Raw genomic sequence first — 19,934 nt, 5'->3', positions numbered from 1 at the left:
TGGTTTTTTTCACCCGAGCTCTATAATGAGCTGAAGAATAACCTGTGTTTTTTTAGACAAATGTTGTTTGGTGTGATGCACCTTCTCTCAATATGTGCAAGAAGTCGTCTTTTTATTTTGTCAAATATGAATAAAGACAGTGTCTCACATTGACCGTGATGATTGTGTTATTTTATGATTTACTGACAGGTGAAACTTTCAGTCTGAAGAAGGCTCTCGACCCGAAACGCCACCCGTTCCTTCTCTCCAGAGATGCTGCCTGTCCCGCTGAGTTGCTCCAAGCAACTGGTGTCTATCTTCAAAGGACTGACCAGGACTGCCTCTCTCTCTCTCTCTCTCTCCCTCCTTCCCTCTCACACAGGCATGACTGGAGGAACTCCGCGGGCCAGGCAGCATTTACGGAGGGAAATGGACAGGCGACCCATTCTTCAGGCTGCCTTATGTCTCTCTCCCCCCCCTCCCCCCAACTCCCACCCACACACACGAATGCTGGAGAAACTCAGCGGGTGCAGCGGGGCCGAAACGTTGTCTATTTCCTTTGTTCCATAGATGCTGCTGCACCCGCGGAGTTTCTCCAGCATTCGCGTGTGTGGGTGGAAGTTGGGGGGGGGAGAGAGACATAAGGCAGCCTGAAGAATGGGTTGCCTGTCCATTTCCCTCCGTAGATGCTGCCTGGCCAGCGGAGTTCCTCCATTCATGCCTGTGTGAGAGGGAGGGAGGGAGAGAGAGAGAGAGAGGCACACACAAGGTGAATGCGAAATCTCACCTGCCTGTTTCAGTGACAGACACCCACCGCCAGTAAATGAAGACACCCCCATCTGTCTCCCCCTCCTCTCCCTCGGCTGCCCCACCTTTCCCTCCCAACTCCAGTCCCGTCCCGACCCCCTGGGAAACTGAAGGGTTCCCGCTGTAATTAAAGAGTTCCCACGGTAGACTGTAAAACTGGGACCCTGGTTCTGACCTCCCCCAACATCGGGAACATTCTTCCTCCATCTAGCTTGTCCAATCCCGTAGATACGATTAGACAGGTATCTAGTTATTTAATTCAATTAATGATTTCTATCGCCCAGCCTCTCATCTTTCAATCGGGTTCGGCCAGGAAGGAACTGCAGATGCTGGATTAAAACGAAGATAGACACAACATGTAGCTCAGCGGGACAAGAGCATATCAGAAGGGTCTCGACCCGAAATGTTACCCATTCCTTCTCCCAAAAGATGCTGCCTGTCGTCGAACTCATTCTCTTTAAACCGGCATCTGCTGTTCCTTCCGATACATACACAAGAAATAAGCAACTTTTCGTGCCGAAACGTTGCCTATTTCCTTTGTTCCATAGATGCTGCTGCACCCGCTGAGTTTCTCCAGCATTTGTGTGTGTGTGGGGGTGGGAGTTGGGGGGGGGGGGGGGGGGGGTAGAGAGATAAGGCAGGCTGAGAAAAGGCTCGCCTGTCAATTTCCCTCCGTAGATGCTGCCTGGCCCGCGGAGTTCCTCCAGTTAGAAACTGCTTTCAGACAAAAAGAGACACACTGACATTAATGAAATGCTTGTTAGCTAGTTTTATTAGATTTGTATGTAAATAGCAAATTGGCTGGATTCACTCTATCCAACTTCCGGGTTCACCGTTCGCAGGAGTTCCCACGGTAACCGCAAGAGTTACTACGGATATCGCACTGGCCACTACGTTCATAAAATGTTGCAATGCTCAACCACAAGTGTACAAGTCACTCTTGGACAAATTCAAACATGTTTGAATTTTCTCCCGAGTACCCAAGTTACACGATTACCTGCCGTTAGCGCCACGGTGGTCCACGAATGCCGTACTGTTACCGCACGAGGTTCCCACGATGTTAAACTCTGGTTACCTCTTGCGTCAAGTCGCCCCGTGAAAAGGGGGTTTAAGGGTATTGAGTACATGAGTTGGGATGTCATGCTATAACTGCAAGATATAAGCCAAATACAGGCAAAAGGGACTAGCTCAGTGATAAAACCTGATTGAATGGATGTTGGGCTGAAGACCTTGTTTCCTTGCTCCATGATTTTGTGACTCTATGATTTATTGACTTCAGAATTAAGGGACAGAAGTTTAGGGGTAATATGAGGGGGAACTTCTTTACTCAGAGAGTGGTAGCGATGTGGAATGAGCTTCCAGTGGAAGTGGTAGAGGCAGGTTCATTGGTATCATTTAAAAATAAATTGGATAGGCATATGGATGAGAAGGGAATGGAGGGTTATGGTATGAGTGCAGGCAGGTGGGACTAAGGGGAAAAAAAGTTGTTCGGCACAGACTTGTAGGGCCGAGATGGCCTGTTTCCATGCTATAATTGTTATATGGTTATATGGTTATAATGGTTATAAGGAATAGGAGTAGAATTAGGCCATTCGGCGCATCAAGTCTACTCCACCATGGCTGATCTATCTCTCCCTCCTAACCCCATTCTCCTGCCTTCTCCCCATAACCTCTGACACCTGTACTAATTGAGAATCTATCTATCTCTGCCTTAAAAATATCCCCTGACTTGGTCTCTACAGCCTTCTGTGACAAAGAATTCCACAGATTCACCGTCAGTATAGTATAAGAATAAAAAAGGATAAATACAATTAAATAAGAAATACAAATAAAGACATCACGGGCCATGTAAAGCGCCACTTAATTTATTATGTTAGAAAACATCATGCAACAAAGCATTCACAGTTTGAGAATGTGGTTAAGTCTGACCACTAGTTTGTGAGTGGCATGTCAGAGAGGCAGGCCACCACATCAGGTGCCAAACTATAAGCCTGAAGAGGAGAGAGTGTTCCTGTTTATTGCAGAGTTAACTTCATAATCTGAAACAGGTGGAAGACCTCTGTGAAAAACACCATCTGCAAGAGAAAGGTAAGAAATGGCTCTATTATAATATATATTTTAATGTAAAATAATAAAAGTGTGATGGCCAGCAGAACTCCACCATGACATTTAGCTTCTGAACATATTGCAACAAGCTAAAAGAATAATAACATTGTTGAAAATATTTAAATAAAAATCAATAAGAGTGTACACAATTTCACACAGTCAGTTTAATTGATATAATATTAATGTGATTTTTATTTAAATATATTAAAATTAGAATATGTATGAAATAATTGTATTGAGGTGTTTATTTCACTACTTTCCTAAACATAGCTGGATTTTAGATTATGTTGCAGTTTATATTATATCTTACTTTAGAAGGAACTCTGACAAAAATGAGAAGAGTTGGCAGGGTAAATCCCCCAGTTAATGGAGAATTGGATTGTCTTTGTGAAATAGTGGGGTTGATTTCAGTGAAATTTCCACCAAATGACTGATCTTTGAGAAAGTAGAGGGAACTATTCATAAATTTGGTTTTGTTTTACTAACATCCTTTCACAAAAAATATAATTTAATATTAACATTTACTCTAATTTAGTTTAGATATATAGCATTGAAACAGGACCTTCGGCCCTCTGGGTCTACACTGATCACCGATTACACACTAGCTCTATGTTATTCTACCTTCTCATTCTACACACTTCCTACACATTTGGGGGCAATTTATAGAGGCCAATTAACCTACACAGTTGATAACTATTTGGCAATACGTTTATCTTCAGTGTTTCAAGATTTTATTAAGTCCAGACTCATTAACATTAACCTCTAACATGGTGGATTGATGTTGTTAATGTTTTGAAATTGCACTTCTTAAAAAAGGGCACGGAAATCTTTAAGATACCCCACCATTCCTGTTTTCAGTTACCTGGTGTCAGGGTAGCTCTAGATATATTATAATAAGTATATACATAGGAAATAATTTGTATGGGTTTCAAACTAAGCACCACACATTTCTTGTATTGGGGTTAACCTTTAGTTAAACAACAGAACAAATATTGTGACACAATGTATTCTTTACTGCTTTTGTAATCCATTTGAAGCAATTGCATAATTGTATATCCTGATTCCTTTTCCAGCTAATTAGCTGGTATTTATGCTGAATGCAGAATATTGCAATATACCAAGGTGTGCTAAAGAATCACAACCAACATTCTCTTCAATTGTCCTTTGTCTACATTCAATACGGGAAAGCAGATTATTATCTAAACGGTGGCCGATTGGGAAAGGGGGAGATGCAGCGAGACCTGGGTGTCATGGTACACCAGTCATTGAAGGTAGGCATGCAGGTGCAGCAGGCAGTAAAGAAAGCGAATGGCATGTTGGCTTTCATAGCAAGAGGATTTGAGTATAGGAGCAGGGAGGTTCTACTGCAGTTGTATAGGGTCTTGGTGAGACCACACCTGGAGTATTGCGTGCAGTTTTGGTCTCCAAATCTGAGGAAGGACATTATTGCCATAGAGGGAGTGCAGAGAAGGTTCACCAGACTGATTCCTGGGATGTCAGGACTGTCTTATGAAGAAAGACTGGATAGACTTGGTTTATACTCTCTAGAGTTTAGGAGATTGAGAGGGGATCTTATAGAAACTTACAAAATTCTTAAGGGGTTGGACAGGCTAGATGCAGGAAGATTGTTTCCGATGTTGGGGAAGTCCAGGACAAGGGGTCACAGCTTAAGGATAAGGGGGAAATCCTTTAAAACCGAGATGAGGAGAACTTTTTTCACACAGAGAGTGGTGAATCTCTGGAACTCTCTGCCACAGAGGGTAGTTGAGGCCAGTTCATTGGCTATATTTAAGAGGGAGTTAGATGTGGCCCTTGTGGCCAAGGGGATCAGAGGGTATGGAGAAAAGGCAGGTACGGGATACTGAGTTGGATGATCAGCCATGATCATATTAAATGGTGGTGCAGGCTCGAAGGGCCGAATGGCCTACTCCTGCACTAATTTCTATGTTTCTATGTTTCTAATAGGTGTATGCTTACAATACAAAAATACATAATATTTTGCAGCCAATGCAGGAGTACTTTGTGTCAACAGCAATGGAATAGAATAAAAAAGATCACCCTTGAGGACTACATCAATAACTGATGCTGTCTGTCTCATTACACAAACGATATTTTCTGAATTTTATCTCAAAACAGCTAAGGGTGTTGAATAAATGTTGTTAGCTAGATCACTCTTATAGATTGGTGTCACTTTAGTGGAACATACAAACCAATCAAATAAATGCAGCTGTTAAAGAGACACAAGAGATTGCAGATCTTGAATGATGAGCAAAAATCAATGTTCTGCAGAAACACAATGAGTCAGGCAGCATATTAAAGGGAATGGACAGACAACGTTTCGTATCGGAACTCTTCTGCAGATGGATTGGAATAGGGGAGAAGACAGCTGGAAAAGCTGTGGGTATGGGGCAATGCCTCACAAGTGAAAGGTGGATACAGGTGAAATGGGGGTGTGGTTGGTTGGCAGATGGGAGGGGTAAGTAACAAAGGGTAGAAGTGAAAAGGAGACAAAAGTTGTTAGATGAAAAAGGAGTGAAATGTAGAGCCAGAGGGGGGATGTGGATCGAAGTACACCACTTACCAAACATTCTTTTGCCCATGAATTACTTCAATCAAATTTAGCAAGTTCCTGTCCAATGCCATCAAAGTTGGCCGTGCCCCACTTTAGAATTTTAACTTGTTTTGCCCTGTCTTTATCCATAACAATTTTAAAGCAAATAGAACATAAGGCAAATAGCCCTGGAAAATTTAGTTGCCGGTGCAGTCCTTCCCTTAGTTAGGATTCCATAATTCCTCCACCGTCCCAGTCATGGAAGGTTGGTTAAGAAGGTTAAACTGTTGAGTATAAATGCAGGAATAGCAAGATGGATTCAACAATGGCTGAATGGGAGAAGCCAGAGGGTAATGGTGGATAGCTGTTTGTCAGGTTGGAGGCAGGTGACTAGTGGGGTGCCTCAGGGATCTGTATTGGGTCCTTTGTTGTTTGTCATGTACATCAATGATCTGGATGAAGGGGTGGTAAATTGGATTAGTAAGTATGCAGATGATACCAAGATAGGGGGTGTTGTGGATAATGAAGAGGATTTCCAAAGTCTACAGAGTGATTTAGGCCATTTGGAAAAATGGGCTGAAAGATGGCAGATGGAGTTTAATGCTGATAAATGTGAGGTGCTACACCTTGGCAGGACAAATCAAAATAGGACGTACATGGTAAATGGTAGGGAATTGAAGAATACCGTTGAATAGAGGGATCTGGGAATAACCGTGCATAGTTCCTTGAAGGTGGAATCTCATATAGATAGGGTGGTAAAGAAAGCTTTTGGTATGCTAGCCTTTATAAATCAGAGCATTGAGTATAGAAGCTGGGATGTAATGTTAAAATTGTACAAGGCATTGGTGAGACCAAATCTGGAGTATGGTGTACAATTTTGGTCGCCCAATTATAGGAAGGATGTCAACAAAATAGAGAGAGTACAGAGGAGATTTACTAGAATGTTGCCTGGGTTTCAACAACTAAGTTACAGAGATAGGTTGAATAAGTTAGGTCTTTATTCTCTGGAGCGCAGAAGGTTAAGGGGGGACTTGATAGAGGTCTTTAAAATGATGAGAGGGATAGACAAAGTTGATGTGGACAAGCTTTTCCCTTTGAGAATAGGGAAGATTCAAACAAGAGGACATGACTTCAGAATTAAGGGACAGAAGTTTAGGGGTAACATGAGGGGGAACTTCTTTACTCAGAGAGTGGTAGCGGTGTGGAGTGAGCTTCCAGTGGAAGTGGTGGCGGCAGGTTCGTTGGTATCATTTAAAAATAAATTGGATAGGCATATGGATGAGAAGGGAATGGAGGGTTATGGTATGAGTGCAGGCAGGTGGGTCTAAGGGAAAAAAGTTGTTCGGCACGGACTTGTAGGGCCGAGATGGCCTGTTTTCGTGCTGTAATTGTTATATGGTTATATGGTTAAATGTACCTATCCATGCCTTGAGTTCATCCTCCTAACCTGTCAGGCCTCTCACATTAAAATATATGCAATTCAATCCAACAGTCCATCCTCGCTCCTAGTCATGCACCTGTCTATTCTGTCCGATGAACTTTCTTCATCACCTTCCATACTGACTACCAGACTCTCACCAGCCTCAGTCCTGCATTGAATCCCACCCCCCATCTCACATCTCACAACCCATGCTAATCTCTCCCATCACTGAGGTTAAGACAAATGGCTAGGTTCATCCTTCTCTTATTTTTGAACGCATGCATAACATTTTCAGTTATTTCCTGGTCATCAAAAGACATCAGAAGCAACTTTACATTAATCCGCTGATGGGAAACTGTGTGGAAGAGGCTGTTTCACATTCTGGCAGAGTGCCAAGTAGATTAAGTTACTTTTAACTTTCTGATGAATTAGACTAGATTAATTTTATGCCTCTTGGAATTAAAAGCACAATGTTCGCTTTGCAGTGAGAATGTAAGTTTTATAAATTAAAATTAAGTGCAAAAGAGATTAACTTAAATAAACGGCATGAATAGTGATCCTATTTTAATCAAATTCACTCTTATGTCTCTATTAGATACCACTTTCTGATGGAAATGGAGATGCCGCTGCAAATAATACCTGAATATTTCAGGAATTCAGAAACCAGGCCAACAATAAACGTCCAAAAGAAAGCCAAGATTTCAGCGCCAAAGGTTTTTGAGCCACAAACTGTTCAGCCAGTTCATGGTCTAATATGGCAAATGTCACCCCCTCAAATCAAGCCACCGGGATCTACATGTTTGGAGACATTGCCCTTGGACAAGAAGACTTTGGAAGATAAGTCTCTGAAACACATGCCTTTAGAGGTCATCCCACCAAAGGCCAAGTGCTATGAAAGGCAAATGGAAACAAAATCTTTGGAAGATCACATGTTAAGATTACAAAATCTCTGCCGCATTTGTGGAGTTTCCTTTAATACCAACAGCTATGACATGAAATACCCAGTCAATGGCCCTGTTGATGATGTCACACAAGAGGTTCTTAGGAAAATGGGATATGGACATAGTTTTTGGCCTGAGCTCATCCACAACACATTTAATATTGATGTGCGGCTGGACTCAGAGGCCAGACATCCCACCCACTTTTGCTACAATTGCTGGCGGATTGTTATTCAGACAATCAACAACACAACTAACGAAGATGCATTTTTTCCCATCAGCACAATTGTTCAGTGGAAGCCACACTCCAATTTCTGCAATGTTTGCAACTTTCGAAATGGGACTCGCAAACGGAAAGTTCTCAAACGAAGTCCACCAGCCGCAAAGAAGCCCAAAACGGCAGTCGATATATCAAGAATTACTAAAAGAACAGATCAAAGAAATTCGACAAGTATTCTATTGGCCAAGAAGATTGTTAACTGCAAGAAGATCCACCTAAATACAAAACTCCTTATGCTCGATTATCCCAATAACTTTATTCAGTCAGTGTCGTGCCAGGTCTGTGAACATTTACTGGCTGACCCAGTGCAATCACCATGCAAGCATCTTTTCTGCAGAACATGCATTCTCAAATGCACTGCAGTGCTCGGAAAATATTGTCCCGTTTGCAGGTTTCCTTGCGATCCCACAGAGTGTAGAAGCCCAGTAAAATCATTTGTAAGTGTTCTCAATTCATTGGTTTTAAAATGTCCAGTGGCAGATTGTGGAGAGGAGGTGAGACTTGGCGAATATCCCAACCATGCCAAGTATCACAAAGAGAAAAGAATGCTGCACGCCTACTCACCAACAAACAAGGGTGGCCGGCCGAGGCAACACTTACTCTCTCTAACTCGCCGGGCTCAAAAACATCGGCTGCGATATCTCAAACTTCAGGTGAAGGCATTTGCGGACAAGGAGGAAGGTGGTGATGTGAAGTCAGTGTGCCTTACTCTGTTCGTGCTGGCATTGAGAGCTGGTAACGAGCACAGGCAAGCAGATGAACTGGAGGCTCTGATGCAAGGACATGGATCAGGGCTGAAGCCAGCAGTCTGTCTTGCCATTAGGGTTAGCACCTTTCTAAGTTGCAGTCAGTATCATAAAATGTATAAAACCGTCAAAGCAACAACCGGGAAGCAAATCTTCCAACCGCTGCATGCACTCCGAAGTGCAGAGAAAACCTTGTTGCCGGGTTATTATTCATTTGAATGGGAACCTCCTCTACCACAAGTCTCTACCAACACTGAAGTAGGGATAATAGATGGTACTTGTGGTTGGTCACACTGTGTTGACGAATATCCAATGGAAACAATTTCAAGACGATTTAGGTACGATGTGGCACTTGTATCAACACTGAAAGATCTTGAGGATAATATTTTGGAAGGTTTGAAATGCCAAAATATCGATGAGTATTTTGGTGGACCATTTACAGTGGTAATCAAAGAATCTTGCGATGGAATGGGCGATGTTAGTGAAAAACATGGATGTGGTCCTCCAGTTCCGGAGAAGGCAGTGAGGTATTCCTTCACAATCATGACTATAAGCGTGGAGAATGAAAATGGTGAGAAAGTGAACGTCTTTGAGGAGCTAAAGCCAAATTCTGAGTTGTGCTGCAAGCCACTTTGCCTGATGCTGGCCGATGAATCTGACCACGAAACCATGACGGCAATCCTGGGTCCCCTAGTCGCCGAAAGAGAAGCAATGAAAAGCAGTGACTTAATCCTTGAAATTGGAGATTTGCCCAGATCCTTTAAGTTTATCTTTCGAGGCACGGGTTATGATGAAAAGCTGGTCCGTGAGTTGGAAGGCCTTGAAGCATCAGGCTCGATGTATGTGTGTACACTCTGTGATGCCACTCGAAGCAACGCTTCACAAAATCTGACCCTTCATTCCATAACGCGAAGCCATGAAGAGAACTTAGAGCGCTATGAAGTTTGGCGCACAAATCCATATCAGGAGACCGCTGAAGAGTTACGTGACAGGGTGAAGGGGGTTGCAGCAAAAGCATTTATTGAAACACAGCCCTCCATAGATGCTCTACACTGTGACATTGGCAATGCAACTGAATTCTACAAGCTATTCCAGGATGAGATTGGGGAGTTGCACAAAAATCCTAGTCCATCTAAGGAGGAAAGGAAAAGGTTGCAGGCAATGCTTGATAAACATTTCAGGGAAAAGATAAACCTGAAACCTATCATGAGGCTGAATGGAAACTTTGCAAGGAAACTAATGACTGAAGAGACTGTGGAAGCAGTATGTGAACTGATTCCTTCTGAAGAAAGACGAGAGATTCTCAGGGAATTGATGCACCTTTACATTCTCATGAAACCCGTGTGGCGATCCACATTCCCACTCAAAGAATGCCCGGATCTTGTTTGTCAGTACAGCTTTAATTCCCAGAGATTTGCAGAACTGCTTAATACAAAGTTCAAGTACAGATATGATGGGAAGATCACCAACTACCTTCATAAGACTTTGGCTCATGTCCCTGAGATCATTGAAAGAGATGGCTCAATAGGTGCATGGGCAAGTGAAGGCAATGAATCAGGCAACAAACTCTTTCGCCGTTTCAGAAAGATGAATGCAAGGCAGTCCAAGAGCTATGAGCTGGAAGATATACTGAAGCACCACTGGTTGTATACTTCAAAATATTTACAGAGGTTCATGGAAGTGCACAATGCAGTAATCAGCCAAGATAATTCAATAAATGAAAATGATTCCAATAATTTTTAAATTGAGTTCTTGGAGCTGAAATCGGTTCTAAATAATTTTAACCACAGGAGGCTGAACAGCCGATGGTCTGGAGGTTTGCCGTGGCCAAGCCTGGGGAGCAGAGATGGTGTTGATGAAGAAATCCCAGTAGTGTTATTAAAATAATATGGTCATTGTATGATGAACAAGGCCAGTGATAACTGCATGTCTCAACTGCAGCCAAAGTGGAAAGTAATCACAAATTGGTGAGCATTTTAGTATTGTTTGGATCTTGTTAGGCAATCACATAAAGCAGGAACATTGGTTAGATTCTCTGTTCTGATATGAAAGAAAACTGGGCAAGATGAGGACTTCAAATGAAGGAGTACTTTTAATTTTCGTAATGCCAGATGAAAACCTTTTAAAATAAACAATGGCATGGTTATTGATGGGAAGAAAGTGACGAAGATCTGCAGTGCCAGTCGATTGTGATATTTTGCTTTTCTGAATTTTTATCTAATTTCTTGATTTCTCTGACAAAAAATGTATTTGCTTTATTTTAAACTTTACGATTGTTTTTTTTTAAACAATTAAAATGTAAGATGAAATGCAGCTTGTGATCCCTGCAGCCAAGGCTTTGGCTCAAATTGATGCCTTCTATTGGGAGAGGTGAAGGTGAAAGCTCGAGCGAGTACTGATAAAGACCTCATAATGATTCCAGCTCAGCTGTGAGGAATGGCGTCTACCAACACACAGGTCTCTTGCATGGACATGTGCTGTTTCCATGGCATTGAATCTGAGTCCAAAATAGGCAGCAACAAGTTTGTATTCCTTAGTTATTTTATATGCAGTAATTTTGTGGTCAATTTCTAATGCTACATGGAAATATATTGCTTTGATTTTTGAGTAACCTCATCGGAGAGTCACTGACATTTATTATAGACATAGAAATTAGAATTTTGTCATTTCATATTTTATGTAGCTGTTGCATTGTGGCATTACTTTTGCCAATACACACATGCACTGTTTTTTTTTAAAGGATATGATCAGTACCTGTCACCACATGATTTTTGGCCATTGATAGCTGAGCTGTACATTCATGGTTTTCTACAGACAAAATAAATTGCTGTCAACATATACCACTGGTTTCTTGGGTGATTTAGAAAGCTTTAAAACAAATTGGGCAGGTGTAATTTATTTCCCAAATCAAAATACAAAAAAAAATCCCAGGTTGCAATGTCACCAAAATAAGATTAGGCTGCACGGACTTGATTTTTATTCAGAATGCCGTTAAATTGAGCCACAAATGCACAATTTACATGGTGGAGATTAATTTTTTCAATGCCAGTTCATTTTTCTTAGTTCTGTCAGAAATGAAATCTAAGATCCCAAAGAGTAGACACCAGTGCACTCATTTTTTTAATCTGGTGCTACAAAGTAAAAACAGGAACTGGCTAAATGCAACTATTTCAGTCTGTATGTGTGGTGTTTGTTTACCATCTGTACTATATTGGCAACAAAAAGATGGACGAATACAATTACAAGTAATGTTATTGCTCTGGCTATTGATGGATAGAAAAAAATGTTTAAGGAAGAACCAAGTGTCCTTGATTGCATGAGAGCAAGGATTTAAATTGTCTTTAACTGAAATATGGTAATTTGGCGATGGGCGGAATACTTGGGGGGTTATCTGATAGTTTGTATTTTTAAGCTAAATTTAATATGTTATTTTGTTAGTGATGGATAGTCATGTATGGATAATATTTTTTATTCAGACATATGTAGAATTTAATGAATTGTGTTGAAGTGTTAATTTCTGATATTACAGAACTCACAACAGTAGATAGACACAAAATGCTGTAGTAACTCAGCAGGACAGGTGACATCTCAAGAGAGAAGGAATGGGTGATGTTTTGGGTCAAGACCCTTCTTCAGACTGAGCCACCCATTCCTTCTCTCCAGAGATGCTGCCTGCCCGTTGTGTCACTCCAACATTTTGTGTCTATCTTCGGTTTAAACCAGCATCTGCAGTTCCTTCCTACACAAGCTCATAACAGTCACGGGATTTGGATGCAATTACATTGCAATCCACAGTTTTACACAGTTGACTCTGTACAAAGCAAACTTTGAAGTTAAACAAATTCAATGGTTTCAATGAGAATAATTAAAGACAATATTCTCCATGAGGTTTATGTTTAATCACAACACCTATTTATTTAAAGGTCATATCAAGATGTTAAGCAGCTAATAAAATACAGAAAATTCTGGACGTAATCAGCTCTTCAAACAGAATATATGGAGAGAGAAATAGAGATAAAGCCTGTAGCCAAAAGCACGATTATAATCCTGTTGAATTTTGCAGTAGGGGAGGATGTTGTGGTTAAATAATCATATGCCATAGAATACATTGTGAGGACTCTGTGTATTGAAAATGTATTTTCTTAAATTTGTTTCTGCTTTTTAACAAGAAATAAAGATCACAAGATTTCTGAACATTGGTTGTGAATTTATTATTTGTAATACTCGCCATTATTTTATTACTGAAATTCAAATGATGTTTTGTGATATAGAAATTTGATTTTTAAAACCAGTGGGAGGTCTTTACATCAGTCTACTGGAACTGACTGAGGGCTTACATCTCATGTCCTGCATAGAGCCTCATTTAGCTGACACCGATGAGAGATAATTGCCGTTCAACCACCTTCCTGCTGCTTTCTGGCTCTGACGACAAGAAATTGGTTCGATCCAACACCAGTTTGGGAAAGGAGACAACTATACGGCGGCGGGTGCAAGAGACATGAGAAGCTTCCAGTAGGGCAGTGATTTGTCCATAAATCCTGTAAGAACGCTCCTCCCATGCCAATGGGCACAAAAGCTGAGCGCTTGCACTAATGTTTTTTGAGTGTCTTCGAGCATTCATTTTGAACATTACAGTTTAGATTGTTTGACACTGACTACAAGTGGGAGGAACATGAAGGATGTATGTTCTCCCTCTTTGTTCCTTTGAGTCAAAATTCTGCAGTTAGGATTGGGAGTGTGCTAGTTAAATTACTGGTCCTGCAATTCAGACAATTGCATTAAAAAAAGATTGACCTCAATAGTGAAAGCCTTGAAACTATTAGATTAGAAAGTTGGAAAAACTCATATGTTTCACTCATACCTGGTCTACATAGAAACATAGAAAATAGGTGTAGGAGGAGGCCATTCGGCCCTTCGAGCCAGCACCGCCATTCATTGTGATCATGGCTGATCTTCTCCAATCAATAACCCGTGCCTGCCATCTCTCCATATCCCTTGATTCCACTAGTCCTTCCTCAAATTCGGAGACCAAAACTGGACACAATACTCCAAATGTGGTCTCACCAGAGTCCTATACAACTGCAGAAGAACCTCTTTACTCCTATACTGAAATCCTCTTGTTATGAAGGCCAACATTCCATTAGCTTTCTTCACTGCCTGCTGTACCTGCACGCCAACTTTCAGTGACTGGTGTACAAGGCCACCCAGGTCTCGCTGCACCTCCCTCTTGCCTAACCTAACCCCATTGAGATAACAATCTGCCCCCTTATTTTTGCCCCCAAAGTGGATAACCTCACATTTATCTATATTATACTGCATCTGCCACGTATCTGCCCACTCACTCAACCTGTCCTGGTCACCCTGCAACCTCCGAACATCCTCTTCACAGTTCACACTGCCACCCAGCTTTGTGTCATCCGCAAACATGCTAGTGTTGCTTCTAATTCCTTCTTCCAAATCATTAATATATATGGTAAACTATATGCGGCCCCAACACCAAGCCTTGCGGCATTCCACTTGCCACTGCCTGTCATTCTGAAAAGGACCCATTCACTCCTATTCTTAGCTTCCTGTTTGCCAACAAATTTTCTCTCCATGTCCCTACCTCCAATACCATGTGCTCTAATTTTAGTCACCAGTCTCCTGTGCGGTACCTTATCAAAGGCTTTCTGAAAGTCTAGATACACTACATCCACTGGCACCCCTTCATCCATTTTGCTTGTCACATCCTCAAAATATTCCAGAAGATTAGTCAAGCATGATTTCCCTTTCATAAATCCATGTTGACTTGGACTAATCCTTTTAATGCTATCCAAATGCCCCATTATTAACTCTTTAATAATTGACTCCAGCATCTTTCCCACCACCGAAATCAGGCTAGCTGGTCTGTAATTCCCCGTTTTCTCTCTTGCTCCTTTCTTGAAAAATGGGATAACATTAGCTATCCTCCAATCCACAGAAACTGATCCTGAATCGATTGAACATTGGAAAATAATCACCAATGAGTCCACTATTTCGAGAGCCACCTCCCTGAGAACCCAGGGGTTTTATCATCCTTCAGTCCCATTAGCCTACCCAATACTATTTCTCGCATCATGAAAATTTATTTCAGTTCTTCTACCCCCTTAAATCCTCTGTCCTCCAGTACATCTGGGAGATTGTTTGTGTCTTCCTTAGTGAAGACAGATCCGAAGTATCTGTTCAACTCTTCTGCCATTTCCTTGTTGCCCATAATAATTTCACCTGTGTCTGCCCTCAAGGGACCCACATTTGACTTTGTTACTCTTTTTCCCTTAACATATCTAAAGAAGCTTTTACTGTCCTTCTTTATATTCCTGGCCAGCTTCCCTTCGTACTTCATCTTTTCAGCCCGTATTGCCAATTTTGTTTCCTTCTGTTGTCCTATGAAAGTTTCCCAATCCTCTGGCTTCTGGCTACTCTTTGCTGTGTTATACATCTTTTCTTTTAGTTTTATTCTATCCCTAACTTCTCTTGTCAGCCACGTTTGCCTACTACTCCCCTTAGAATTTTTCTTCCTTTTTGGAATGAAATGATCCTGCCTCGTCCGGATTATACCAAGAAATTACTGCCATTGCTGTTCCACCGTCATTCCTGCTAGGATCCCTTTCCAGTCTACCTTGGCCAGCTCCTCTCTCATGCCTTCATAGTCCCCTTTGTTCAACTGCATCACTGACATTTCCGATTTAACCTCAAATTGCAGATTAAAACTAATCATATTATGATCACTAACTCCAGCGGTTCAACATAGAAAATAGGGGCAGGAGTAGGCCATTCGGCCCTTCGAGCCTGCACCGCCATTCGATATGATCATGGCTGATCATCCAACTCGGTATCCCGTACCTGCCTTCTCTCCATACCCCCTGATCCCTATAGCCACAAGGGCCACATCCAACTCCTTCTTAAATATAGCCAATGAACTGGCCTCAACTACCCTCTGTGGCAGAGAATTCCAGAGATTCACCACTCTCTGTGTGAAAAATGTTTTCCTCATCTCGGTCCTAAAAGATTTCTCCCTTATCCTTAAACTGTGACCCCTTGTTCTGGACTTCCCCAACATCGGGAACAATCTTCCTGCATCTAGCCTGTCCAACCCCTTAAGAATTTTGTAAGTTTCTATAAGATCCCCCCTCAATCTTCTAAATTATAGCGAGTACAAACCAAGTCTATCCAGTCTTTCTTCATATGAAAGTCATGACATCCCAGGTGAACCTTCTCTGTACTCCCTCTATGGCAAGAATGTCCTTCCTCAGATTAGGAGACCAAAACTGTACGCAATACTCCAGGTGTGGTCTCACCAAGACCCTGTACAACAGCAGTAGAACCTCCCTGCTCTTATACTCAAATCCTTTTGCTATGAATGCTAACATATCATTCGCCTTCTTCACTGCCTGCTGCACCTACATGCCTACTTATAATGACTGGTGTACCATGGCACCCAGGTCTCGTTGCATCTCCCCCTTTCCTAATCGGCCAACTCGGTTCCTTTACCTTGAGTTCTCTTATCATATCTGGTTCATTGGACAACACTAAATCCAGAATTGCCTTTTCTCTGGTCGGCTCCATTACAAGCTGCTCTAAGAATCCATCTCGGAGGCACTCTACAAACTCTCTTTCTTGGGGACCTGAACGAACCTGATTTTCTCAGTCTACATGCATATTGAAATCCCCCATCACCACAGTGGCATTACCTTTGTTACATGCTAGTTTTATTTGGGGGTCTGTAGATAATACCAAATAGTGTCTTCTTGCCTTTACAATTCCTCAACTCAATCCACAGTGACTCTATCTCGTCAGTCTCTATGTCTTCCCTCGCAAGGGACTGAATTCCATCCCTCACCAGCAGAGCTACCCCCCCCCCCCCCCCCCCCCCCCCCCCCTCTGCCCACCTGCCCTGTCCTTTCTATAGGATGTATAATCCTGAATATTAACTTCCCAGGCCCAGGTCCTCCTGCAGCCACGTCTCAGTAATCCCCACAATGTCAACCTCTAACTGAGCCTCAAGCTCATCCACCTTACTTCTTATACTTTGCGCATTCATATACAATACTTTTAATTCCTTACGCATCTCACCTTTCACAACGATCCATATTACACTTGGTCATACTCTCCTATCCCTTTGTGAGCTTCTTTTCCCATTAATTCTGGGGTCATTAACGATCCCTTTACCCTCTTTCCCTTTAACTCCGTCCTTGACTATCCCATTTGACTCCCCTCCTACATTTGACTCCAGACTCATGGTAATGTTAGACACAAAATTCTGGAGTAACAAAGGCAGCATTTCTTGATAGAAGGAATGGGCGATGTTTCGGGTCGAGACTTTCTTCTTCTGATCCCATCAGACCCTCCTTCTTCTTGTCTTGTCAGATGCTGGGCGATCTGGCAATGTAATTCCATTATGTTTTAATGATGGGTAATTAGATTCTCTCTTGCTGCAGATGGTCAGTGCCTGGTCCTTATGTGGCATGAATGTTACTTGCCACTTAACAACTTTTGCTTAAATGTTATCTAGGTCTTGCTGCATGCAGTTGTGGATTACCAACATGCGTTGTTGTAACCAGTGAAATCATCAGGAACATCCCCATTTCTGACCTTATACTGAAAACAAAGTCACTGATGAAACTTACAAAGATGTTTGAATGTAGGAACTCCCACAGTGATATCCTGGGTTAAGATAGCCTACAATCACAACTATTTTTCTTTATTAAGGTATGTCTCCAACCACTTGAGTGTTTTACCCCTAGTGACCATTGACTTTAGTTTTACCAAGCCTTCTTCATGCTACACTGTAAAACTTTACCTTGACAGCAAGGGAAGTCACTCTTATCTCACCTCTGAAATTTAGCTGTTTAATCCATGTTTGGACCAAGGTTGTAATGAGGTCTGAAGCCAAGTGATCTTGGAAGAACCCAAACTGGGCATCTTCTAATAGGTTGTTCATGAATAAGCGGAATTTGAGAATGCTCGTGATGATAGCTTCCATCACCTCACTGATGATTGAGCATAGACTATTTGGGTGGCAATTAGCTGGGTTGGAATTGTCCTGCTTCTGTGAATGAAAATATATCTTGGCAATTGTTACATTATTGAGTAGATGTCAGCGATTGTGGAGGCATTTGTTGTGATCTTTCAAGAATCACGAGTGGTTCCAGATGATTAGAAAATTGCAACTATTACTCTGCTGTTCAAGAATGAAGTGAAGCTGAAGACTGGAAACTATAGGCCAGTGAGCCTGAATTCAGTGGTTGGTAAGCTTTTAGAGTCCATTATAAAGGATGAGGTTTAGTTTAGTTTTGTTTAGAGATACAGCGCGGAAACAGGCCCTTTGGCCCACCAGGTCCGTGCCGACCAGCGATCCCCGCACAGAAACACTACCCTACACACAATAGGGATCAGGCAGCAACTTTACCGCTGCGCCACTGTGACTGCCCTGAGTACGTAGAAGCTCATAATAACATAGGACAAAGTCAGCATGGTTTTGTGAAGGGGATGAATTTGTTGGAATTTTTTGAGGAGGTAAATAGCAGGATAGACAAAGGAGAGTCAGTGGGTGTTATTTGCTTGGATTTTCAGAAGTCCTTTGATAAGGTGCTGCATGTGAGCCTGCTAAAGAAGATGAGAGCCCATGGTATCAGAGGGAAGATGATGGGTAACAGGTTGGCTGGGTGGCAGAAGGCAAAGAATGGCAATAAAGGGGGTTTTTTCTGCTTGGCTGCCAGTAACTAGTGTTCCGCAGGAGTTGGTGCTAGGGCCACTTCTATTCAGGTCCCAAATCAATGATTTGGTGAATTTGTTGAATATCACTCATCTTAAGATATGGTTTGAATTTTTTTATCAGTGTTCCAACATTATCTCTTTATTGATTCTAACTTTTGGGGATGCTGCTGTGTGGTGTGTACAGTAATACCTTGACTTTCGAATCTTTATTTAGTATGCTTCCGAGAATAGTTTGTAGTTCAGCCAAATTACTGAATTTGTTATGACCTTGATATTACAACAGAAAATGCTGGAAACACTTAATAACCAGGAGACATCCATGGAAAGAGAAACAGAGCTGATGTTTCAGGTTGGCGATACTTTATCACAGCAGGGCTTTCATCTGTTTGAAAGAGTTTGTTATTTTTCAACTTGTCAACCTCTGGTTGGGTTAACAATAACATTGAGATTGTAATAAATAACATTCTGTAGAATGAAGAGAAGGACATTCACATCAAAGGCTGTGAAGTCTTCAATGTTCTTCCAGGATTAGATGACTGCACTGTCCTTGTGCTCTCCTCTGTTCTTCGCTCCATTGGGGAATGGTTGTTAGGTCAAGGATGGTCTAGACATGCCATGGCATCAGCTAGTGACCTTCAATGCTTTTCCATGAACCTCCTGTTCACTGGCTTGCAAGATTTATGTTGGACCTCTGGACCCAAGCCTGTCCAACATAATGTATATATGCGGAAATGTCATCTCACTAAATATCGTGTTGTTTGAAGTTTGGTCTTTACAATATGCTCTAACCTCTGGCCATTGACCTTATCTTTCTCCTGGAATTTCTGCCCACATGCCTGGTTCCTAATCTCAGTTAGCCTACCATTGAAACCCTTATTCATACGTCTCTCATGACCTGATCCAATCCATTTGGCCAGCTTAGCATTTTTGATATGTTGTAAATTTGAAAACTTGCTGCTTTTGTCCTGAAATGTACCAAATCATCTTAATGCATCAGTTCTGTGTTCATTGAATGTCTCGATTAAAAAAAAATCATCCTTGCATTCAAACCTTCCAGACCTACAATGCTTTAAGATATCTGGTTCCTACAATTCCCGGCTCTTGCACATCCCAAATATGAATCTCATCCTAATTTGCAGTAATGCCTCTGCATCAAAATCTCTTGGCTCTGGAATTCCATCCCTAAACATCACCACCTCTTCTTGTTGTCTACTTATCACCTTCCAAAATTCTACAGATTTTGAAATTGCTCAAACAAATAGGAATGCAACAAATGTAATTGCATTGTATTGTATTGTATTCAATTTATTGTCATTGTTCCAATTTGGGACAACGAAATGAATTTTCCTTACAGGCAGTATCATTAAAAAAA

General features: G+C 41.7%; 1 protein-coding gene across 1 annotated transcript; it reads left to right on the top strand.

The window, feature by feature from the left end:
• Window positions 1-2,769: 2,769 nt before the first annotated feature.
• Window positions 2,770-12,375, top strand: rag1 (recombination activating 1). The gene is made up of 2 exons (XM_055649382.1): window positions 2,770-2,874; window positions 7,459-12,375. Exon 2 carries the CDS (start codon window positions 7,472-7,474, stop codon window positions 10,568-10,570), a length of 3,099 nt encoding a protein of 1,032 aa, XP_055505357.1. The 5' UTR covers window positions 2,770-2,874; window positions 7,459-7,471; the 3' UTR covers window positions 10,571-12,375.
• The last annotated feature ends 7,559 nt before the right edge of the window (window positions 12,376-19,934 follow it).

The sequence above is a fragment of the Leucoraja erinacea genome, chromosome 18, assembly GCF_028641065.1.
Source record: "Leucoraja erinacea ecotype New England chromosome 18, Leri_hhj_1, whole genome shotgun sequence".
In the NCBI taxonomy this organism is placed as follows: Eukaryota; Metazoa; Chordata; class Chondrichthyes; order Rajiformes; family Rajidae; genus Leucoraja; species Leucoraja erinaceus.
This window is presented reverse-complemented; position numbering and strand designations above follow the sequence as displayed.

What these genes read in the sequence shown, in the direction of transcription:
- rag1 (XM_055649382.1), top strand. Translation starts at nt 7,472, where the DNA reads ATGGAAATGGAGATGCCGCTGCAAATAATACCTGAATATTTCAGGAAT.